We start from the raw sequence: 26,792 nt of genomic DNA on the forward strand, positions 1-26,792 counted from the left end.
TTTTAAATACTCTTTGTAATTATGTATAACAGAAGGTTATATTATGTTTCTTTCATTAAATACACATTTTTAAAGTTGTGGTATTCTTTTTGAATCACCCTGTATATAAGGAGAAAACAAATTGAAACTTGACAGGCTGAGAGGATATGTGAGGTTATTTCAGTGATTGTAAGTGCGAGCAAAACTTACATGGAAATTGTTAGTATGAGCCCACTTACCTTGTTCCCTCAGTGACGTGGATGAATGAACTGATTCAGTTGGGTGTCTTACTGCTGTTGTATCCTTTTCTGAGGCAAGCTGGCCATCAAATATTGTTCCTGGCGCTCGGTATCCCGGATATTGGCATCGAGCTGGTGCAACTCGAGTGCAATTTGGGACATACCGGGGAATCTCGCTGGCTGGGGGCTGTCTCAGCTTCACGCAGACAGTTCACTGAGGCACGTATCAGGTGCGGTCGACCATTGCGCTGCTAGAGAATGAAGTCTGAACACTGTCACATGAGACGTGACAGGAGGATGTGGGGTGCCTGGGGCGACCCGTTGTGGTGTCAGACTTTCCTGACTCACCACCTGCCATCACCCGAAGGCACGCCCAATGGCTGCCCAGCCCACTGTGGAGCCAGGAGTGTCGCCGCTGTCCTCTGAGGAACTCTGTGGGACTGTGACCCCACCGCTTCCTGTGCTCCCACCCTGCTCTTCAGCGATGGACTCCTGTGGCAGTGCTGACCGTGATTCACCACTGGACGGCAGGCGGCACTAGTCGTCGGCAGTCTGTGGTTCCTAGCTGTGGCACCCACCACTCCAGATGCAGCCATTTGTGGTAACGGAGGCCTATGTACCTGATGATAGTTCCGTAAAATGGCTGCTGCAAGTGTTTCACCAATGGTGCCAAATGACAGACAACTCCAGGGAGTCCATTTCTCGGTCTCGTATTGCAGGCTCTGCTGTGAAGTGGTTACAATGAGCATGGTGCCCTTTACCTCCATCATCGCTCGATGTGGTCTGACATGATGGACCAGAACCTTGATAATGTTCCAATGCAGTCCACTGTCACATCTGGATGCCCAAAAAATCTGTGTATTGCATGACTCGAACATCTGGCCGAAAGGAGATCCACAAAGAGACTCCTTTGAAAATCTGGCAGGTTCTGATAACGCTCTCTCACACAAGTATACAGTATTTACGCGTCCTTCACAGTGGTCTCAACATCTGACGCTGTTCAGGCGGCGTATACACGCTGCTAGACATCACAACTTCAATAAGCATAAACAGCGCTATTGCAGTCAGATAAGCGTTCTACCTGCCTCAGAGCACTGCGGCTCCAATCATCTTCCCATCCCCCGACGTTGTGTACGTGTGGAGAGGTAGAGTGACATACGACAGAGTCTTCTGGGTGCGCCACTTCTCTTCTCAGACAGTCCTTATATGAAACAACTCTCCACTTTACTGGTCTTGAGTGTTGGCCCTTGTCTTGCTAGTGATGAAGAAGGACGAGATGGAGGAGTAATAAATTCATTACCATAAGCAGCGCTCACCTGCCCCAGGTAACAAACATTTGTGAGGGCTCTTGCTATTATGACAACGAAGATCTCAGTGACAGTGAATATTGAGAGAATGGGTCTCAATATGGCGTCGAACTAGTGGAATTAGTACCTCATTCAATAGAAACATCTTTGCGGCTGACTGGGATCACGTGGTAATGTGGTCGGCGTCTGTTCACGAGAGGTACATCTACTTACAGAACAAAATATTAAAATTTTATAAGTGGAAGTAAACGAGATCACTGTAAACACCATGGAACAAATGAAGAAATGGAAAACACACAAAAATAAATCCTCAAAACAATATTCCGTCTGGGTGAGTTGCATACTCAGTCTTACAGGACAGACAATCTTAGTTCCATAATTGAAGTTCAGCCTGTGAACAACAGAGTATCCTTGATATGATAAATAACGTGAATACAGAAATGAACACACATACTTGATTCAACCAAGAAATTGAAATAAATCAACAAAAAGTGAGTAAACCATTAAATAAGATAGACAATACAATTATCACAATGCTGCAAAATCAAGAGAAAATTGTTGTGAGCGATTATAGCACACAGTCAGGAAATGGTGCAATATTTCTAAAAAAGTGAAATAGCATGGCATCCTTGTGCACAAATGAAACAATCAAAATAGAAAGAGAAAGGTAAAACTACGCAGAAATTTCAGTCTCAAAAGAATATCAAACTATATCATGAATAAAAAAACTAAAAAGCGCAAAAGCCATGGCGTTCAGCCAGCAATAAAATATGTGAATTGCTAACTTGTTATATCATACTCTCATAAGCGTAATACAAGGAAATTTCAATCGTCAAGAGTGGAAAGGAGCAGTTATTGACACGGACTGCTACCTGATGCAAGTGAAGCTAAAGTTAAAGCCCCAAAGGTTCAGAAAAATAAATGTCACTAATTTCTTGATTTTATGCTAGTAACATCAAAACACTGTTATTAGCAAACGAAATTAATAAGAAACTAGCTAAACTGACGATCGGATCCAACACAAGTTTATGAAAACTGCCCAAAACCAAATTCCCTTATGAGGGTGGAAAAGGCCTTTGGTGGAATGTAGATTGTGAACAGACAGAAGGCATTTAAAATATGGAATAAAGGCGAATGAGGACAAGCATTCGACATGATCTGGCTACTAGAAAATAACCACCAAAGTTAATTAGATTATGGTAGACACAAGGAGAAAACTGAACTCCGTTATACTGAAGAATACTTCCAAAACCAGAACACCCAGTTGTCTTATAAAAAGTTTAAAACATAACTAAATGAGTACCAGATCCTAAATCTCTGCTTCATGAATGAATGTTGATAATTGCCAGTAAACAACTACGAAATGTCAGAGAAAACTGCAAATATATTTAAAAATATTTCCTAAACTGCCAAACCATACGATTTCCACCAGAATTTTCTGTGAACAGTAATCCAGATTGACAAACACGAAACGGAGAGGAAACTGCTAGACAAATTAAAAGATAAAAAAAATTGCTGAAGATGAATTGTTGCAGAACTGTTGAAATAACCTGATCTGAAACCTTAAAATAAATCACATTGATATGCAAAACATGTGGCAAACCGAAGTTTTTCTGGATTACTGGAAAACTGAATTGATACATCTACTGCATAGGACAAGAGACAGAACTGATATTAATAAGTTTTGCAGGGACTGACTTCTTCCTGCTCCGTATGGAATTATATTTCAATGTTCCCTAGACAGAGCAGAACAAAAGTTTGAATTCAAACAATTTTGAGACCAAAGTGATCTTGCATAGAACAAATTTTCGTCCGAAATCCAACTCTCAAACATCAAGAAAATTTTTAATGAGAAAGAGCTTAGTACGTTTTTGGATTTAGAAAAGCATTTTGTTCGAGCACTGTAAGCCTCCCTTTGAAAGGCTGAAGGAAGAAGTTCCAGGCCTCAGACTCATTGTAATTATTACTGAAGCACTGAAAGGTACAAAATATAGGGCCGAATTATGGAGAGATATTTTATAATATTTTGAAATTAAAACTGTGGTGAGAGAAGATGATGAAGTATCTCCACAACATTTCAACTATTTCTCAAAAAACGAACTCCTAGTGTAGTGAACACTAACTCTGGACTGTAATATAGATGAACTAATGAAATTTGGAAGAACAAAAATCGGGATGGACTGCTTAGTTTTTTGAGACGATCCAGCAACTCTATGCCAGAGCGTTCAAACAGCACAGAGACAAATAGGTATTCTGAGAGGAATAGCATAAAGTATCACTGCAAAAAAGAATTTACATATTTAGCAATAGTCTGGCACAAAACTCTTAAAACTACTTACGGGAAAATCGAAAGCGTTCCTCAGATCAGATATTTAGGTGAAATCATTTACAGAACTGCCCTGGGAAGACTGTTACGAAACACGTTGATGCAGACAGCTTTCAAGGTTACAAAAGATGTGCATTACAAAGACTGCACATGTAAATACTGGAAACTGAGATATTACGACAGAGTAAGGACTGAAACCATGATCTTAAACAGAAAGGGCACATTTAAGAAATCAAAATGAGAGAAAGAAACGTAATCAGGGAATTTTTATGTAAACATTAAGTCAACATTATGTATAAGTCAACATTAAGTATAAGTAAATAAAAAACCATAATTTACTTAGATGTGAAAATTCTATATGAATATTAAAGGGATAACCAGCCAGATTGACTAAACACATTATGGGACCCTACAAAGCTCATAGTAAAGCTAAAATTGAAGCAATAAAAACAAGAAACAAGACAAAATAAAGAGAAAAACTGATGGAAACAGAAATTGATGTACGAGGGTGAATAGTCTTAAGGCAGAAAATTCGACTGGGCACTTTGGAACGACACGGCCTTTGATCATCATTTGTAACATCCTCATTTACCTCAGTCAGTTTTCTTGAAACCACGAACTGTTCTGAAGCGATGCATAATGCCGCTCAACGTGGGAAAGTTGCTTAAAAGACATATCACACTAACGTGTCAGCAGGGTGTATAAAACATTCTGTTTCCTATTGTGAAAATAGTTGTTTAACAAAGGTTTGACTGAAGTTACTAATATGAAAAGCGATGTTGACTAAATGTTTTTGCAGTATTCTCATTTTAACAGTGAATAATGTGTTATGAAGTCCGTCGTAACATAAAGTTGCTATGTAAAGAACGGAAATTTCTAAGTCAATAAACGTTTAGAAGGTTGGGCGACAATTATTAGTTTTAATACGTTCTGTCAATACAACACCGCTGAAAAATATTCAATAACCTAAGTTAGAAATAAGGTTGCGTAGCACTCCACTCGGAATAGAAAGAAAATCACAAAATTCTCTAGTTCGTCGAAACACCTTGAACAGTTGTTTACGCCAGATGGCAATCGTTTTCTCAACTTCTCTGCTTCTTTGACTAAGCACCAAGAAGAACATCCGAAAATTTTTCTCTCTCTCTGTGAATGCTCGAATATTCTCCTTTCTGAAAGGCTGAAATAGCCAAACAGCTACATAATTTTTCGTACTTAATGTCGTAACTTCCCTACCTGACCATTCCCAATTCTGAATTTACTTAAATCTGTACCCAGTTTCTGTACTTCCTGAAAAGCAACTGAACTAAAAATCATTTTCTTTTACTCTCCGCAAGGAAAGAAATAATGATTTTGCTTCAACGACCCCTGCATTGGATGTTTTATATTAAGCACATCATACCACGACTGCAACACACTGTTCGATTACACAGCATGATTTACATGCTCATTCATCTCAAATCATAACAACTTGCAAGATTCATACACTCGATACAGGCTGCATGCCCTCCTTCGCTATGACAGCGCAAGTGACATCTATAACGTTTCTTTACTTTTCATTGTGGTCAGGCTTCTATCTGAAATTACTTGTACATTTTTCATGGCGCCTTTTGTTTGTGTGACAGCCATAACACGTTATCTCTTGTTTTATTGACAATCCCTGTTTTTGTTTCTTTACATACTCCTCCCGCGTACACATACCATCTAAGACTAAAATCTGTTACTGTGCTAATATATCCACAACAGATAGTCAAGAAATGACGACCCAGCTGTACAGCGGATTCCAAGTTTATTTTAGTCAAGATACCACATCTTCCTTCTTTGAAGTCAGCTTGATACAGTCACAAACAAAATAAATATTCTTGTTTTAATACAGACTGGACTTGAGACAGAATGCCTATCATTGGTGAATCAACAAACATTCTGAACTGAAGTCTTTGCACGCTAGGTGCCACAACTGGGTCCTGAAGGGACCTGTCAGAGTCAGAGCTTCCAACAATAAATGAACAATTTCAGCGAAGCCACTTGTAAGGACGAACACAGAATTATTACAAGTCCGCTGCCCAGTAACCATGTCTGTTCCATGTCTTCTTACGTAAAAGCTGTTTCACAGATTCTGGGATGCAAAGACTGGCATCGACTGCTGTGACGACATAGTGATGGTTCCAGAGTGAGGTACTGAAAAAGTACTGCATTTGGCGTCTGGGTTAGAAAAATGACTAGGAGTGGACTGACGCCTCAGAGCCCTAGGGTTGGCCTAAGTACAGTTGCAGGATCCATCATAAAACATGTCTTACTTTCTGTCATATGGGTGGTGTAAGAAACAGGCACGAGTGCTGGCTAAGCTGGTGTGTCACTGGGTAGCTCCTTCAGAGGTCCACCAGCCACTGGGGCTGACTGGTGCATTTGTCATCCACAAGTGGAAGCTGAGAAGGTCGCATCACTGGAACTAAAGAGGGCGGTAAACTCGTGGACATGAAGAGGAGACCATGGCAATGTCATGTTTCATTAATATGTTTACTGCAAGTGGTACCAACTGGAAGCTTTACTTCCACCCTACAGCGCCCAGAACTCGGGAAATGAGACAGTTGGGAGCTAATGCTGATGGCCTTTGGATAACTAAGGCCCATACAGGATCAAGGAAGAAAAACCTATTCTTGTGTGGACCACCATGAGGATGACAGACAGGAGTAGAATGACGTACAGAGGGTAGCGACCCATGAGAGTTTCTGTGAAGATTTTTAGCCTGATTTGACCAGTCCTCAGGCGTGAAACAGTAGGTGTGAGAACAGGGTCAAACTAGCTCTCAGAGACCATTTTGATGAAGTTAGGACACTTGGATTAGCATCATACCAATAAAACGTTCAGCCAACCCATTAGACATGGGGAAGAACGGGGCTGTGTGAATGAGCTTGATACCTCTGAATTCACAGAAGGTTTTAAATGTAGCAGAAGCAAATTGGGAGCTACTATCAGTGGCTATGGTCTCTGGAACCCCTCAATGACGAAAACACCGGATAGGTGAAGATAGTTTGCCCACTGGATGTGTAGGTCATTCAGAAGACTGTTTGTGTTGGTAACGACCGGCCAGAAGTGTCCCAAGATGGGAATATTGAAGTTCAAATGTAGCTCGGACTGTTGTGTGTTCCTATCTGGCAATGCACAGAACCAACATGGCCAACGGTTTGCTTGCGCTGACAGTTTGGGCAAGCCTCAACCATGTGGGTGATGGCATTTCACTCCAAACCAATTTTCAGCAGGCTAAGCTCTTCGTCAGGAAAAGCTTCAGTGTCCAATATGTAGTTCGGCCAACATGCATAGTTCAAGACCAGATGGCATGATGTCCTTGGAGCAGCTGCTGTCCCTCTGTGTCAAGGGTACCATGTTGAGTGTTGAAAGCTCACGAGAGTGATGTCAGCACCATAGACACCCTGATGTTAAAGGCACTGAAGGTCCTGAGGCCAACAATGTCATTCCATGTGGTGAATTTTTGCGAGCAATTGGTCCTTGGCTGTGTGGTATGCTTGAACTTGGTTTCAGAGAGTAGGCTAGCTGTCACGTATTTGGCAGCAGTGTCCAGATGGGAGCAGATCTCTGGATCAAAGTCAGAGGATGCGTCCTGTCCCAGCGGCAAACGTGAGAGAACATCTGCATAGCATGATGAGATGTAGAACAGAACTGAATGTCATGGTCATAACTAGACAAAAATGGGACCCAGTGCTGAAAGCGGCAAGCCACCCATATTGGAATAGAAGCAGATTCCTGAAAAGGCCTTCTGGTTGGTCAAAAGGATGACGTGGTGACCTTATACGTAGTCATGGATTTTCTGAGACCAGGTATAATCGCCAAAGATTCTTATTCAACTTTACTATCAATGCATTATGTCACAGACTCAGTCTTTGATACAAAGCCAATGGGATGTTTCATCCTGTCGAGGACATAGAATGAAACAACCACCAATCCATAGTCAGAGGCATCCAGTGCCTGGCGATTCTCGTCCTGAAATGGGCCTTTTCCGCCTTACCTATTTGACAGCATGTGACACTGGCCAACCTCTCCACCTGCTTTGGCGGGGTAAAACTCCGTAAGAGATGTAGGCCAGAAGAGGGTCCATTTCAGATCCCAAAATGTAGCCTCATATTCCAGGGTTCAATTCCAGCAGATATTTTATTGGAGGAGGAGATAACAAGGGTTTGGCTATAACCACAGTGTGCAGAATAATTTTACGATAATAACTGTGGCATTCACTGTCAGGTCGAGAGGTTTGGCAAGGTCACATCCTGTCAAACAGGTAAGGTGGAGGAAGGCCTATTTCAGGTCAAGAAACGCCATTTCACACTCTGGGGTTCAGTTTCAGTGAACGGTTTTGTGTAGGAGGTGATGCAAAGGTTTGGTTATGGTCGGACTGTGCAGAATAAACTTATTATAGTAGTTGAGTTGCTCCAACACCGATTTAGCTGGGTGGCGTTGGTGGGAGTAGGAAGATGTTACGTTGCCTCCACTTACTGTGGGGTAGGCCAAAAGCCCTAAGCGCTGAAAACATTGCCTAAATATCCACCCTGGGAAAAGGAGAAACAACCCTTACCCTTATTGCACTTGAGGTTAGCTCGATGAAGAACTGTGAAAAGTGCTCAGACGAAGTCTGCCAGGTTCTGAGAGTTGTTAATGGAACAATCCCGCCCTTAGGCAATTTTGGGTTTGCAAACAGAAGTGGAACATGTGTCTCAAAGTAACTGACTCCTAAGCCATTATCAGAGGAGAGCAAAGTGAAGTTTGATAAGAAAGTTTTCAGATGGGTGATGGAACAACGAAAGTGAGGGTTGAAGGTTCATCACGTGGGAGAGCCCCATGCCTAAGAGGATGAGAGCGCCTGGTGCATCCATGCCCCAGAATCTTTGCTGGTCACCAAGATGGCGTCCACTCAATTCACCATGTGCAGGAGCAGCTGGGTCAGGTGCTCCACGAACAATGAAAAATTGCATTTACACTGGCATAGCCAAAAGATTGGCTATTGCAATGGTAGGGACTGAAAAGGATGTTGATAATCGAAAAATGTCGGGATTCTGCATCCAGAAGAAGCTGGAGCTAAGCATCACTGAAGTCGATATTAGCAAACATTCTGCCACCAGGGGTGTATTGGGAGCTCCCCCAGCCTGAGAATAAGATAAGCATCGATAACCAACAGGACATAGATAGTGGACTTGAAATAGCCACAGATATGCAAGGCCCTCGTGGGATTGGCAGTGACGGATTGGGGGAGGCCTACTGGGTGTTGAGTACTTTGGAGAGAATGCCTGTATCCTGGAGCCTCTGTAACTCATGTTCAAGACTGTTACAGCATGTTAATGGAACAATCCCACCCTTAGGCAGTTTTGGGTTGGCAAACAGAAGGGCAACATGTGTCTCAAAGTAACTGACTCCTAAGTCATTGTTAGAGGAGAGCAACTCGAAGTTTGATAAGATAGTTTTCAGATGGGCGATGGAATAACAGAAGTGAAGGTTCAGCACGTGAGAGAGACCCTTGCCTATGAGGATGAGAGCGCCTGGTGCATCCATACCCCAGAATCTTTGGGCAAGGAAAGATAAAACAGTATCGCGCCTTTGCCATAAAACAGCCGCTAACCCTGATGAGATCGTTACTGCAAATCAACAGAGGAGTTGAAAATGAGCTACAGGGGAGATGTGACTCTACTGGCAGTACGAGTTACAATCAGTTATGTTGCCAAGGCCCCAGTTGCGATCTGCAGCCAGATAGGGAAGTTGTTGATGTTCACCGTGATGGACAGCAAATCTCCTGTGAAGCGACGTTCAGTGTGCTTACGACACCTGGAAAGCTGTTTGCGTCCTCATGTCCCTCTCTGTCTGATGAGCAAATTCCACTGACATCCTTAGTGATACATGCTAAACGTTGTCATGCTGGGCGGACTCCCTGCAGGAGGAGCAGTTAAGTGACAGGAAGGACACTGGTGCCCTTGGTGGCTAAGAAACATTGGCTAAAGGAAGAAAGTTGCTGTGGGCAGCACTGGATCACAAAGGGTACGCCTCCATCCTGTGCGTTCGTCCAGGGACAGGTGCTTGCCTTGGACAGAGGGTGGCGCATACAATGGTTGGCGCAGCCCATGGGTTACGCAAACATTGCAAAAGTCCTGCAGAGCAGCTTGTATAGCTAAGACACTGATCGAACACACTGATAACAGGGAGGCAAGTTTCCAACTACAGGTCCTATAGCTCGTGGAGGTCCATGCAGAGGACTTCACTGGAGACATGAACATGAATTATGCCAGTGATCAAGGTGTCTACAGTAAGATGGTTTACACTGTTGGTTGCAACACCGAAAATGTCACTCACGTGACAGGCACTGAAGGCAGGTTATTGTGGCAGCTTGTGACAGCAAAAGAATTTAGGGCGAGCCACCAATACATTTACATGAAAAACAAAATAGTCCAAAAGGCTAGACTTGATGTGACCATAAGGGAGAGCGTGAGTTTCGATTCTGGACGAAATATTACTAAATTTGGCGTCTGGAAAGGCACGTCAGAGGTTCCAAGGTGCGAAGACTGGCACAGGCAGCAATGGCAGCGTAGCAGTGGCTCTGGAGGGCGTTCATGCCTGGCCCAGGAATCCCACTGACTCTTCAGGACACAAACGAGTACAGCCGCAACCGCCAGTATACAGCTTGTGCTACTTCCAGTCACGTGGCCGGCATAAGAAAAACGTCCACATGACCAGCGACATCTGACGGCTCGTAGAGAGCGTGGAATCCCTATCAGAAACTTGAATGTAATGTGTGCTCCTGCAGAGTAGGCATAATCCAATGATACAACCTATAAAGCAAATATGAGTACATATTTTCCCCTAAAATTTCATTCTCAAAATTTTACAATTGAAAATTATGACTTTGTTTATCTTCAAGGAAAGTGATTCAACAGAGAATATTATTTACTGTGGCTCCCCAATAGGCTCTCAAAAAATAGTTATTCTCAAAGTGAGAATACAAACAGTTGTTACAGATATCAGGTTGCTAATGAATGCAGTTTTATCCTTATTTACTTCTTCCTAATATTTACATTGACTTTTCATACATATTAGCAGAAAAACTGAATCCAAGAAAATCGTGCGTTCATATAAAAAAAGCAGAACATAGTTACCATTCGTTACCTGTTTCTTTCCTTAACTTTAAGCACAATCACAAAAATTTTGGATAAAAAGCGTTGCCTCTCAGGCATCTTCAAGTTCGTAATTTTTCAGTTAAGGCAGAGATGAATTATACATACATTACATAAATATCATTTGCTAAACTTTTCAGTTTTCTTTCTCTTTCTCACTCTGACCCATAGAGCTCATGTCAGTAGATTAAAAGCTTTAATTGACTATCTACTTTCTCCTGGAATCCCCTAAGTCAACATCTTCTAATACAAGAGTAATATTTTTCCGCTATTACTGCAACAACATACTTCCTTCCTAGCCTGCTATTTCCTTTACTCAAAACGTTATCTGTTGCATCGAATAGCTTCACTATCTACTGTGAAAACAGTACACATGTCAACTTCCGACATATTGCTGAAATCATTTTCAAGAAACATATGCTACTTACTTGCTGCTTCTTGTATATGTCCACTTAATTCACATGTATTTTCATAAAACATTTGGCTTAGCCACAGCCTGGGGATGTTCCCAGAATGAAATTTTCACTCTGCAGCGGAGTGCACTGATACGAAACTTTCTGGCAGATTGAAACTGTGTCTCGGACCGAGACCCGAACTCGGAACCTTGGCCTTTAGCGGGCAAGTGCTCTACCGACTGAGTGCTAGTTCTGCAAGATATGCAGGATAGCTTCTGTGAAGTTTGGATGGTAGGAGACGAGGTACTGACGGAATTAAAGCTTTGCGAAGGGGTACTTTGGTAGCTAAGTCGGCAGAGTGCCTTCCCGCGAAAGGCAAAGGTCCCGAGTTCAAGTCTCGGTCCGGCATACAGTTTTAATCTGCCAGGAATTTTCGTATCAGCGCACATTCCGCTGCAGAGTAAAAATGTCATTCTGGGACCGTTTAGTCTGATTGGTAACATTGTTCGTATCACACAGATTTCTTCACAATTTCTATGGTTACTATTATTTATATCAGATACAGGCATAATGACAATACATTTAGTGTCAGAGATATCATTTAAAAATTTTTCTGCTACCACACTCAGATTGCTTCTGCTATCCATTAACTGCTGTGTTTCCCCTCTTTGCACAAACATATTTGTTATGTAATATTCTACTTTTCCATCTTCCACTTTTAATCCAGCATCTTCCAACAAGCCATAAACATTGTTACACCTTTGGAAACCTCCTATATCCCTGGAGATTACACATATTTATGGGATTATTTTTCACAATTTTTCGCGTGCTATTTAGTTAATCTGTCAACTACTGGCAACTAAAATAATTCACTAAATCTGACTACTCCCTGTACTTCTGAACCCCATATCTAATTCTTCCACTTTTCCCTTCACATTACCCTCTTTACTATCTTCGCGTACCAACTGACACCCATCATCTGCATCCTCTTTCTCACCTCTCTTAGAAACAAATAATCAGTCTTGAGTTTCCTTCAGTACTTTGCTCGGAGTACTATGAGACTTAACATCTGTGGTCATCAGTCCCCTAGAACTTAGAACTACTTAAACCTAACTAACCTAATGACATCACAAACATCCATGCCGGAGGCAGGATTCGAACCTGTGACCGTAGTGATCGCGCGGCTCCAGACTGTAGCGCCTAGAACCGCTCGGCCACTCTGGCCGGCCCCTTCAGTACTTTCTTTAGATCCTCACCTTCAAGATCTCCAATCTTAAACTATTTATGCTCTACCTGTTTTCCTCATAAACACTTCACCTGTTTCACTGTATATACTATCGTCTTCATCTAACTTTTTCTTCATTCGCATGCCTCTTGTACTACAATTAGTACATTACAATAATTATTTAATTTTTTATATTTATATACTCCCCCAAGTCACGATAAAGCATACATGCTTATCTCTGTTGTGTCACATCTTAAATTACTTTTGGATTCCACTATCTCATTAAGTTACATTATTCTCCTGTATTCTGTAGTCCTGTAGCATTATCTCTTCTAACGCTCACCTGGGGTTTTTCATCACACCGGTTCCCAGAACTTGTGAAGATAGAAGTTGGCTGTGGTTATTGTATCACAGACGCAGTCTCTTTGACTGTTCAGACATGTCACTAAACCCGCCCAAAGATATAAACAACCATGCGTGAGCAGCACCTATTAGACGGAGGGGGTCCGACAGCCGATCAGTTCCAGTCATTCCACCAGGAAGAAGGTGCACGGTTAGTGTTGTCTAAAATTCAACCATGCCTAGACAGTCAATACCGTGGTTTGATCGCGTCCGCATTGCTACTTTGTGCTAACAGGGAAGTGTCCAGGTGTCTCCGAGTGAACCAAAGCGATGTTGTTAGGACATGGAGGGGATACAGAGAGACAGGAACTGTCGATGACATGCCTCGCTCATGCCGCCCAAGGGCTACTACTGCAGTGGATGACGGCTACCTACGGATTGTAGCTCGGAGGAACCCTGACAGCAACGCCACCATGTTGAATAATGTTTTTCGTGCAGCCACAGGACGTCCTGTTACGACTCAAACTGTGCACAACAGGCTGTATGATGCGCAATTTCACTCTCGACGTCCATGACGAGATCCATCTTTGCAACCACGACACCATGCAGCGCGGTATGGATGGGCCCAACAACATGCCAAATTGACCGCTCAGGTTTGACATCACGTTCTCTTCACCGATGAGTGTCGCATATGCCTACAACCAGACAATCGTTGGAGACGTGTCTGGAGGCAACTCGCTCAGTTGAACGCCTTAGACACAGTGCCCAGCAAGTGCAAGAAGTTGGAGGTTACCTGCTTTTTTGTTGTGGCATTATGTGGGGCCGACGTACGCCGCCGATGGTCGTGGAAGACGGCGTAACGGCTGTAGGATACGTGAATGCCATCCTCCGACCAATAGTGCAACCGTATCAGCAGCATACTGACGAGGCATTCGTCTTCATGGACGACAATTCCCGCCCCCATCATCCACATCTTGTGAATGACGTCCTTCAGGATAACGACATCGCTCGACTAGAGTGGCAAGCATTTTGTCCAGACATGAACCCTATCAAACATGCCTGAGATGGATTGAAAAGGCTGTTTATGGACGACGTAGCCCACCAACCATTCTCAGGGATGTACACCGAATTGCCGTTAAGGAGTGGAACAATCTGGACCTTGTGGATAGTGTGCCACGACGAATACAGGCATGCATCAATGGAAGAGGACGTGCTGTTGTGTATTAGAGGTACCGGTGGTTACAGCAATCTGGACCACCACCTCTGAAGGTCTCGCTGTATGGTGGTACAACATGCAATGTGCGGTTTTCATGAGCAATGAAAAGGGTGGAAATGATGTTTATGTTGATCTCTATTCCAATTTTCTGTACAGGTTCCGGAACTCTCAGAGCCGAGGTGATGCAAAACTTTTTTGATGTGTGTAAAACAGGGCAGTCCCAACTGCATAAAGGTGTGTACTTATTTAGTGGTGACCGGTTTCGACGACTGTTCTGCTCATCATCAGACGGCCTACTATGTGAAGGGCGTCACGGGAATGTACACAGAGGGACGTTAACTACAAAGACAAAAATAAGGATATCACGTTAAGAGTTACGCAAGAGGAAGACAGCTGCACGGACGGGAGTCTGCTGGAGCTGGCGGTGAGCGCTCGCCACTCTAGGGGCCGCGTGTAACCTCTGTTGCGCGACGTTTGATTTACAGCGCCGAAATAGAAGGAGCTCCACCCACCGTCTCCAGCACCGCATCACTGTCAGCCAGTGGCAGTAAAACACGTTAAATAAAGTATAAATAGGATTATTTGTGTACACCCTTGTGAAAAGAGATACATCGATAGTCACAGTGAAGTATTCTTGGCCCAGTCGAGAGACGCTGAAATGGCCCGAATTTCATCTGTGGTGCTGTGGGGCTGAGGATCGCAGTCGGGTGTTTTGCTAATTCGTGTGTCGGTGCTCCAGTGTTGCTAACAATTGTACGGGGAGACATTTCTTGCTCTAGGTGGCGTAGCTGCTAGTGGGCGTAGTTTCTTCAGCGTCTTTTTGCCTGGGAATGTGTGCTGGAGAAGATGGACGGTCCTCCTCTTTAGTCGGCCGGTAGGTCCGCCTTCCGTCCTATCGTGGGTCGCACAGCTTTTGCCTGTAAAGGTGACTCCGGTAGCAGGACTGTACGGTTCCCTCTGTCTGCAGGGAGGACGACTGTTTCAGAACCTTCTCGGATCACTCGAGGCTGCGTCGAGTGTGCCAGATCCCCCCGCTGACCAGCTCTGCTGGCGATGCACTAGGCGGCCGCAGTCCTGGTGTGTTGAACGACCCTCGAAAAAGATGGTGTGATTCGGTCCTGTCCGCGTTTCAACACAGACATGACGGACTAGTAAGAAAGGAAGCGTGTCTCTGGAGCACGGCCAGAGCACAGCGGCGGCCTACGTGGGGGTCCGCTCGTGTCGCGACACTGGAGGAGGGGGCGCAGGCACTGCCGCCCCGCTGCTGAAGGCCCTGCACGGGCACTGGCGACGGGGGTGGAGAGAGAGAGAGAGAGAGAGAGAGAGAGAGAGAGAGAAAGACAGGGCAAGTTCGGATAAAAGTACGCGTCTGCTAAGGGTTCGCAGTGACATTTTGTCTCTATTGGCAATACTGACCGACAGCAGAAAACTACATTGCGTTGTTGGTTCTATATTGACGCCATCACATGTAATACACCAGATTTATTGGTTGTAGCAGGTAAATATAAGTTGTTTCAAATTATGTAATCTTTAAGTTGCATATCGTAAGCAGAAAGCGCTACACGTGGTGATTCACTAAGATACGCAGATATTTTAATATGTTATTCTACAAGTAAAACTAAATAAAAAAGCTCATATAAACATAGGTTTGCAAATGTTTAGGTATGGAGTTGCAGCTGATAAAAGATTTTGCCTGAAATTTAGCAACTTGGCTTACATGGAGCCATCGCAAGACTACACGTGGAACGCCCGCTAAACCTGCAGGGCACAACACGTGATCAGGACTGTGGAGAGGGCCGACTAAGGTGTCGGTCAGGTTCACTCAAAATTGTAATTTATTGTAATTTAATAACTTTTTCAAACCAAAAACTTTAGAACCACGAGTTTCAAAAAGGCAATTACTTCACGGTTGAAGGCCTTCAAACAGGAAATCTTAAAGCAACAAGATAAATCTCAAGTGGTAAAAACATGCACTTAAAATTGCAATAAAATAATTAACACACACACACACATATTATATATAGCGAGGGTGTGAGCCTTAAGGCAAGGGTGAATAGATAAACATAAACAAGATGCAATACAAATGGCTGGAGTCCCACAGTAAATTTTTCAAGATTTTAAAGGAAATTACCATAACCTTTCAAAGGCAGAGGGCCGAAAGGTGTTTTTTTTTTAAAAAAAAAACAATAAGGATTTAAGTGGCTGAAGGCCGAAAAGCAAGAATTTTTTAAGTCATTGGCTATGATAGATTATAAACAGACAATTAAACACCGGTGAGAAGGACAATAAAGAAAACGGGACTCAGAAGTCTCCGGCGAGGTCGGTCTGCTCTCGTTCACTTAGGTGAGACAGGTGGTGAGCCCAACTACACTTGATCCGTCGGAACCTAACCAGGGGACAGCTACGGACCGACCGACACAACGACTTGCTTGCCACCAATCGGTACATGACAACTCAAACACAAAAGGTTACGAACGTGGTTATCCACAATGAAATATGTACTAGCTGTCACAACTACACACCGTGTTGGACAGCGACAACAGGTGAGGAAAAGACGCTGCCCGAAATTACGTTAACCGGAACACTAATGGCCACAAGGCAGAAAGTTCTGCTGGTACACTTGAATCTGAAATACGGTAATATGGTTAACTTCACCCAAAAGGAACACTGCGTGAATTTACGTCAGTGGCCAAGGCAGGTAACCAGAACAACAACGGCCAAAAGGCAGAAAATCCGCTGGTGCACTTGAATTGTAGTCAACCAGTAAATTGCACCGCATGGCGGCTACATTTTAGCAATAGAAACTCTTGGTGTTGCTCACCGGGAAACCTGCCCAACAGCGAACCACCGAAACGAACCACACAACAAGAATGGAGGTGGCTTGGGTAGTTGAAACCACTACTCAGCTTTGAATTCCTGGGTAGATCAACCACGGAGCTCGTAGCGATCGGACAGCTCCACACACGCTTTGACACTGCGCAGGGAGCACCAGCGGACCCAGTCGACTGCACCACGTGGAGATAACTTCCCTGGTCCGCAGCAACTGACCGACTCCGCAAAAGTCCGACAACATCTAAAATAGTCGTCAGTGGAAATACGCCAACTACACGCAGCCTGACAAACAAAATGGCTCTGAGCACTATGGGACTCAACTGCTGTGGTCATAAGTCCCCTAGAACTTAGAACTACTTAAACCTAACTAACCTAAGGACAGCACACAACACCCAGCCATCACGAGGCAGAGAAAATCCCTGACCCCGCCGGGAATCGAACCCGGGAACCCGGGCGTGGGAAGCGAGAACGCTACCGCACGACCACGAGATGCGGGCACCTGACAAACACTTGCACGCAGACGTGAACGATACCCAACAGTAACTAAGAACGCACGAAGACAAATCAGGAGTCGATGCACACACACACACACACACACACACACACACACACACACACACACACAGCCGACTCATGAACGATCGGCGAGCCATAACGCGTCGTCCGGTAGGGCGACCGACCGACGATCCACCAAGACCGTGGCCCGGCTCAAGTGATGCGTGGCGGCAGTGGTCGGGCGAGCCGTGTGGACGCAGGCCTCACTGCTGCTCCAACCCGACTGCACCAGTGCCACATAACAACTCCCCGACTGGCAGGTCCGGACTGCGCTCCAAACGCGTTCCAACTTACTGGCCGCCAGAACTCTCGATCCGAACTCCCTTAGGACAGACAACGACTGGGAAGCAATAGCAGTCGAGCAAAGATACTACGAGAAGGGATATCTTGATACGCTCTGCTAGCGCCCTCACGGTCAGCCAAAGCAGCAGCTCAGTGACACCTGTAATTGAAATTAACGTAGTGAGGTGGAAGTACGTTAAAAACAGGGTGTAAAATACATGACGGCGGGAGCAGGAGCCACTCACGTCTCAATACGAGGTTAATGTAAAGAACGATTTCCATTTATTTTGTTGTTATGGATCTACGTGTGTAACAAAACATGTGTGAGACGCATATTTGCAGTAGTTTTCCGGAAGATCCAGAGAGGCAAATCGCTGCTGGTAATTGCGTTGCACAGTTGCGTATGGGTTTGCTTCAGACCATACGTGCTCGTTATGTAAACTGGTTATACCATCTAGAGTAAACTGTGCCTCAACAGTAACTAAAATGTGTTTGTGTTACTGCCGGTTAGTTTATTGTACTTCAGTGTACGCCATACCTTAGATTATGAAATGCTAGTCGTTGAGAGATACGTCGTGTACTGGTGCCAGGGCTATGTTGAACAGCATCCATAATGCCCTCATCATCGGCTTCTCGTATCGAGCACTGGTGCTGATTATGAAAGCTAGGTAAAGAACCTGTCTCTCGTAACATTCGAAATACACCACTAATGGTTCGTGCATTCGGAATCCTCCGAGTTGGATAAAGTACACGATATTCGTTAACTGCAGCCGTAGTATTACCATCACATTTACAATAAATAAACATTTTATCGGCGTATTGGCTCAAATGGCTCTGAGCACTATGGGACTCAACTGCTGTGGTCATAAGTCCCCTAGAACTTAGAACTACTTAAACCTAACTAACCTAAGGACATCACACAACACCCAGCCATCACGAGGCAGAGAAAATCCCTGACCCCGCCGGGAATCGAACCCGGGAACCCGGGCGTGGGAAGCGAGAACGCTACCGCACGACCACGAGATGCGGGCTATCGGTGTATTCCTGTGTCCTAAATTGGAAAGGCATCCCTATTTCATAAATAATCTACAAACTACAACAGTTACATAATATTGTTATTATGTTCTTTCACTGAACAATACAGAAAACTAACTCGTTTCAAGGTTAGGAAACGACTGAAACAACTGACTAACGATTGCCAACAATGACATAAACGTTTCTACATTCTTAATCGAAATTAAACAAATTTACTTCTACAATAATCTTTGCTTCTCTGGATGTTATGTAAAACTACTGCAGATATACGTTCGGACATGTTTTATTAGAATCATCAGACAACAACAAAATAAATGGAACTCGTGCTTTACTTTAACCTCGTGCAGTTTTGTGATGGCTTCATATTAGCGAAGCTGCTAAATTTCAGACAAATCTTTTATTAGCCGTAACTCCGTAACTAAACATTTGCGGATCTACGTTTACATGAACTTTTTTTTTAAGTTTCACTTGTAATATAACAAATTAAAATATTTCCATATCTTCGTGAATCACCCTGCATAAGCACACACGAGAGAACATAATTATCTGCCAAAAGAATCGCCGTCCTGTGAGGGAACAAACCACAGCACGACAAACAGCGGGACCAAGCAGTGACCGCCATTTGTGACATTTTTTTGAACTGTGTGGCTCAACAGGTAAGAGCACGCCGCGAGACAGCAGGGAAGGCGACGGGCGTACCCTCAACTGCTCCTCCCTCCCTGTTCGTTACTAATCCAGGAAGACCCATTAGGCAGACGGATACGAGTGTTTTGTTTCGAGCTGCACTTTCTCGAGTAGCCGCAGTCCGAACAGCTGAGAAATCCCCCGAGTGAACTGGAGTAGTCCCGTTCAGTCCAGATATCGTCACAGCAGAAGACTTTGGTCCCGCAGAAGTCACTGAGAGAGCCGAATTTCCAACAACTGAAGAATGAAAAGGAGTTCAACAGAAGCCCATGGACAAATGCTGCTCCTCAGTGACAGATGTTTTTTTGTCTGTGCAGTCACCAGGAAAAAACCGCGAACAAGACAGAAATGAAGTTCAGAGAGCTGTAGGCCTATCCAGTATTTATCCACTGCCAAAATATGATCGACCATCAACAAAGAAGAAAATGTAAAAAAAATATATATATATATGCATTCTTGGACAAACAAGTTAAACCAGACAAAACCAAGAAGAGTCAAAATACCAGGATCTGTACGGCTGATCTCGACTTAACCGCGGCACACATTTCGGGAACCACCAGGTCCAAATCCATGGAGGGATCTAATGTTTTGAAGTGTCCAGGGTATTTTAAAATCTACAAGGAGCCCGTTAAGGGAGACTGGATTAAATGTGATGATTTCTCCCAATGGTGGCATGAAGAATGCACAGGTTATGAAGGAAGGACATGGTGAATTTTCTTCTGATTTATGTTAGTGTACACTCTCTGACATGTCGCGTACACTTACCAGAAAATGCCGCTGAGAGCACGACGGAGATGTGACGTTTACGGTTTGTGTGAAAATTTAGGAAGCTGTTACTGATTGTCCTCAAATAAACCAGCAATATAATGAGATAGGTTATATAAAACTGCAACCAGTCACTTTTTCGAATAATAATGTTTTATTCCATGAACCGGTTTTCGAACCTTTGCAGGTTATTTTCAGATGGTTTATGGAAGTTACATCATTATTTCTAGCATAATGCAGGGTGCTGGTTCTGTGACAGGAAGATGGAACACGCTTTAATGTATCGCCATGACTATTACTTATCTGTCGAAATGGATGTAAATTAAGTTTTTTACCTACTGCGACAGTATGGGCGGCTTTTTCCGTTATTGTCCATCTGTCTGCCTCAATTTTGATGTCCAGTTGTTATATCATTACACACACTTTCACACAAACTATATTAATCTACAGTCTGACAGCGAGACTTTGCCAGCATCCAGCATGCGCTTTACAACTGTTGCTTGTTTTTATTGAATCGTATGGCTCGGGTCCCCCCGTCGGGCAGGCCGTTCGCCGGGTGCCGGTCTTTCAATTTCACGCCACTTCGGCGACCTGCTGTCGATGAGGATTAAAGGATGATGCCGATGAGGACAGCACAACACGGGCGGAGAAAATTCCCCGACCCAGCCGGGAATCGAACCCGGGTCCAGAGGATTGACAATCTGTCACGCTGACCATTCAACTGTTGCTAGTAACAAAGATCTTGATAAAAAGATATGGCAGAGCCCTTCTGTGCACAGAGATGTAATTTGTTCTTTTTTATCTGTACTAAAATCGATATAAGGGCAAATATTTCAATCAGACCGGCGATAACGGGAGAGCACAAAATAAAATAAATAAATAAATTGCTACAAGAACTAACTTCAAGTGATCTGACGCCTTATTTCTATTTGTATATTAACGTATAATACATGCAGTTATAGCAAATATTTTAATCATGATTGGCATTAACATGAGTGCCCAGGAATCAATAATACAGAGTTATTGTATTTGCAAATGAGATACAGCTGCTTGTACGACTAGGACATCTATATTTAAATTTAAATTTTTAAATTAATAACAAACCTTCAAATGAACTGTTTACTTATTTCTCTTGCTAGGTTAACTGTCATAGTAAATAAATAAACTAAATTTCCATCCATATCGACAGATAATCAGAAGTAATGACGATACATTGAAGCGTGTTCCATCTTTTTGTCATAGAGCCGGCACCCAGCATTGTGCTATAAATAATGATCTAACGTCCAGAAACCATCTGAAGATGAACCTGAAAAGGTTCGAAAACCGGTTCATGGAATAAAACATAGTTATTCAAAAAAGTCACTGACTGCAGTTTTATATAACTTATTTACATTCAATAAACAGTCGCGGTTCTAAAATATCCGTAATGGATAAGCATAAACCAGCTATAATTTGTATAAGAAAAGTTTGTTTTAACCTTGCCATCTACTTGATATCAGCGGTTAAGTGCTTAAGTGCGTACTCTTCTCCGACTCTGCAGTATAAGGGCGGCACGCAGCAGATGTCACTCAATCATCAGAAACGCCTGAAGATGGCAAGAGGTCGGGATGCCGAAATGTCGCGGCTTTTAGACTACGCCAGCCGGCTGCATACTCGAGAGCTATTCAGGTTTTCCCTATGACGCGAAAACGTAAAATCACACATGAAGTACAGCCTTATTTGCCGTAACCATGTATACTAATTCATAATATTCGACAGGGATCATTTTTAATTCCACTTTTTCATACATACATAAATAAGTACCTACCTTCACACATGGGGAATACATAGCTAAAACTATTTCTGTCTGACACAGAATATGGATTGAACGAAGTAATGAAGAGGACCTTTCTGACAAAGCAAACGTTGTCACTCTATAGGTGTCAGAGTGGTTTGCTAATTGTAAGTATTTGAAAAGCAACGTGCATTCTCTACTGTGGTATGGCATCATTCACAGGAGAATGTTGGTCTGGGCGTAACAACATTCTAGAAACAAACAAGAACTACTGGAATATTGAAAAGCGCACGCCGTAGTGGCTGGTGCAAACGTCCTTTAAACGGCTAAGAATCTTCACCACTCCACAGCTATGTAATGAACCAAAAGTACACCGAATAAAGAAATAACTGCTCTGACAGTAAAAGTATGCACTATTACAACTGAAAGGTAGATAGTAAACTGTTGCCTGCTGTCACCTCATACGAAAACGTGTCTCTCGTGATGGAGCAAACCCATTCAGAAAGTTACTTAAGTGTACGACCCAGCATGTTAGCCGTTCGGTCCAACGCACTGCTTTCCGGGCGGGAAGAAGTGCCGGCCCCGGCACGAATCCGCCCTGCGGATTAGAGTCGAGGTCTGGTGTGCTGGCCAGTCTGTGGATGGTTTTTCAGGCGGTTTTCCATCTGCCTCGGCGAATGCGGTTTGGTTCCCCTTATTCCGCCTCAGTTACACTATGTCGGCGATTGCTGCGCAAACCCTGTCCCCATGTACGAGTGCACCGTAATTACTCTACCACGCAAACATTTGGGGTTACACTCGTCTGATGTGAGACTTTCCCGGGGCGGTTCACTGGGGTCCGAACCGGTCAGTAACCCTGGGTTCGCTGTGGGGCGGCGGTGGGGTGGGTGGACTGCTGTAGCCTGTTGTGGGTTTGTGAACCACTGAGGGCTACGGCGGGGGCGAAGCCTCCCCGTCGTTTCTAGGTCCCCGGTTCAATACAATACTACACAACACAATACTTAAGTCTACACACTTGTTTCCAAATTACATGTTCTTAAACGGAGTGTGCTTTACGCTTGTTCCAAGACTACTTCCACTTTTTCACACATCATGTATAAACTTGTGTAAATCACTCATTTGTTCATATCTTGACTATCCACCATAGTGCATCAACGATATTCTAAATCATCATTGCAGCCAATACTATTTTATTTATAATTGCTAGTTTTATATATTTATCAAGGTGAGCGAACAGCTGAATTTAGGTTGTGGCTTGAAATTGGTGTTACACTCTTCAACGTGGAAAAATATTTGTATTTAACGTCTTACATAGAACATGTGTGTGTAAGTGTACTTGTGTGCGAGCGTGTGTGTGTGTGTGTGTGTGTGTGTGTGTGTGTGTGTGTGTGTGTGTGTGTGTTTTTCTGATTGAAGTCTTATTCTTTTTTCCTGCAGTTATTGAATGTACCGTAGTCGTGATCGCAGCAAAAACCTCGTAGCCAATACTTAGCTTGAACGATGAATTGTGAGAAAATAAAACGCGTACAGCCGTCCTAGAGTGCTGACACCCAAGTTTTCAGATAGTCTGCATAACCAGTTATGCTGGCCACCGTTGAGGTATATGTAGGGATCGTGTCAACCCCTTCCGCATCAACTGCACCTTGAAGATGGCGCACTGAGGCGCCGAAACTGGTTGCAACAGAATAAATAAAATCATAAGGACAGCTGTAGGCGTTTTATTTTCTCACGTTAGGAAATGACCTCGGTTCAGAGACCGCCTGTCAAAGGGATGGACGTACAAAAACTGAATGGTAAATGTGCAGCTGTGACAGATATCAAGCAGTATAACAAACGAAAAATACTTGCGAAACTTTATTGATTCATCTAATTTTATAGTTTTTACATCTCTGGCACTTTTGGGTGATGTATAATTGTATATATTGCCATTATAATCTGTGACGTGTTCATAATGAATCTTTTGCAAACTGTCTTCGTTATATCTTAGGACCTCACAGGCTGCCTTTTCTCCTCACGTAAACCTTCACCACCACTGAGTCGTTATTTTTCAGTCTTTCCCCTTTTCCTTTTATTGTTTCGTGGTCCTTGTCTTTCTTACTGATGGACTGACTTGAAAGAATTGTTCTGTTTCAGGGCCAGAGAGGGTGAGAGCAGCGAAGGCAGCGCCTTTGCCTTCAGGCAGGCAGTTGCGTGTTACATGGCTTCCTCCATGGAATTCACAAGGCCAATCACTGCGGTATAAAGTCAGATATCAGGTACCTGAATAGACTATCAGTAACGTAATACCTGTAATGTGAAAGAAAAAACAGACACTGGTATACAGTAACTATGTCTAAGAATTCAAATTACCGTTCACTAAATAGCCAGCACGCTGTCCCATAGAAGAGGATGACAAACTGTTCCGAAGCTATTCTGCATGCTCGTCAACTAATCAGCAATCTCTCTAATTTCTGAATAGACATCTATTCGCACATACACCCTATCTCATTGTACCGTACGTGAAGTTGCTTTTCTTTCTACTTTTGTCCTTAAACATAAAAATACAATACGTTTCACAGTGTTTTGTGCACCCTCTTCTTTGACTCGTTATCCTGAGGCTCGTTTCTGCTAAAATCTTTAACATAAATTTGGTAAAGTATAATTCGAGAAGAAATTCAGAGTAACATGGATTGCTTGGATCTTGTCGTATTTCTTATAAAGAGGCAATGAAAGGAAGGTAGGAAAGATATAATTGTGTAAGGCGATATCAAAACCGGAACTACAACTCCTATAGTCACGGTAGTGCAGTGCCTGTATTGTTCAGAAATACAGTGTGAAGTTCCTTGGGACGCGCTTGCATGTCCAAAAGAGCTGGCACTGCGGCGACTACAGTCGTTATAAAACAGATGAAATGTATTGGCAGTTACGAACATGGAGAACAGTCAGCTGTAGACTTGAATGGCTACACTGATTATTTGTGCCGGGCTGGACTCGAACCCAGATTTCCCGGATATCGCGAACGGTCGCGTCACCATTACGCTACCCGAGCACGACTCTCAGCCAGAACCAAACTTCCGTAACTCATCAATCATGAGTCTGCTACCTGCACTCGTACATCCATTACGTACACTATGTGATAAAAGGTGTACAGACACCTACCTGAAGATGACTTAGCAGTTCGTGGCGCCCTCGATCGGTAGTGCTGGCATTCAATACGGTGTTGGCCCACCCTTAGCCTTGATGGCAGCTTCCGCTCTCGGAGGCGTACGTTCAGTCTGGTGCTGGAACGTTTCTTGGGGAATGGCAGCCCATCCTTCACAGAGTGCTGCATTGAGGAGCGGTATCGATGTCAGTCGGTGAGGCCTGGCACGAAGTCGGAGTTCCAAAACATCCCAAAGGTGTTCTATGGGATTCAGGACTCTGTGCAGGCCAGTCCATAACAGGGATGTTACTGTCGTGTAACCCTTCCGCCACAGGCCGTGCATTATGAACAGGTGCTCGGTCGTGTTGAAAGATGCAACCGCCATTGCCGAATTGCTCTTCAACAGTGGAAAGCAACAAGGTGCTTAAAACATGTGCTCTGATAGTACCAGGCAAAACAACAAGGGGTACAAGCCCCCTCGATGAAAAACACGCCGGCCGGTGTGGCCGAGCGGTTCTAGGCGCTACAGTCTGGAACCGCGCGACCGCTACGGTCGCAGGTTCGAATCCTGCCTCGGGCATGGATGGGTGTGATGTCCTTAGGTTAGTTAGGTTTAAGTAGTTCTAAGTTCTAGGGGACTGATGACCTCAGTAGTTAAGTCCCATAGTGCTCAGAGCCATATGAAGCCATTTGAAAAACACCACCGCCTCCGAATTTTAGTGTTGGCACTACACACGCTGGCGGATGACGTTCACCGGGCTTTCGCCATACCCACACTGTCACCAGATCGCCACATTGTCTACCGTGATTAGTCACTCCACACAGCGTTTTTCCACTGTTCAAATGGTTCAAATGGCCCTAAGAACTACGGGACTTAACATCTGAGGTCATCAGTCCCCTAGACTTACAACTACTTAAACCTAACTAACGTAAGGACATCACACACCTCCATGCCAGAAGCAGGATTCGAACCTGCGACCGTAGCAGCAGCGCGGTTCCGGACTGAAGCGCCTAGAACCTCTCGGTCACAGTGGCCGGCTTCCCACTGTTCAATCGTTCAACGTTTACCCTCCTTACACCAAGCGAGGCGTCGTTTGTCATTTACCGGCGTCATGTGTGGCTTATGAGTAGCCGCTCGACCATGAAATCCAATTTTTCTCACCTACCGCTTAACTATCATAGTACTTACAGTGGATCCTGATGCAGTTTGAAATTCCTGTATAATGGTCTGGATAGATGTCCGCCTTTTACAAATTACGAGCCTCTTCAACTGTCGGCAGTCTCTGTCAGTCAACAGATGAGGTCGGCCTGTACGCTTTTGTGTGCTGCACGTGTCCCTTCGCCTTTTCGCTTCACTATCACATCGGAAACAGTGCACCTAGGGGTGTTTAGGAGTGTGGAAATCTCGCGTACAGACGTATGACACAAGAGACACCCAATCACCTGACCACGCTCGAAGTCTGTGAGTACCGCAGAGCACCCCATTCTGCTCTAGTGACTACTGAAGTCGCTAATATGAAGTACATGGCAGTAGCTGGCACAACATGAAAAA

The 26,792-nt window shown here is 43.9% G+C and overlaps 1 protein-coding gene across 2 annotated transcripts in view; it reads left to right on the forward strand.

Moving 5' to 3' along the window:
- Nucleotides 1-26,792, forward strand: part of LOC126092114 (titin-like) — a 511,816-nt gene that overhangs the window by 350,300 nt on the left and 134,724 nt on the right. For both annotated transcript variants that reach the window (XM_049907552.1, XM_049907553.1), the window contains one exon: nt 24,253-24,374. In XM_049907552.1, the coding sequence (XP_049763509.1) occupies nt 24,253-24,374 (122 nt within the window). The remainder of the gene's footprint in view (nt 1-24,252; nt 24,375-26,792) is intronic.

Source organism: Schistocerca cancellata, chromosome 7 (genome assembly GCF_023864275.1).
Source record: "Schistocerca cancellata isolate TAMUIC-IGC-003103 chromosome 7, iqSchCanc2.1, whole genome shotgun sequence".
Lineage (NCBI taxonomy): Eukaryota > Metazoa > Arthropoda > Insecta > Orthoptera > Acrididae > Schistocerca > Schistocerca cancellata.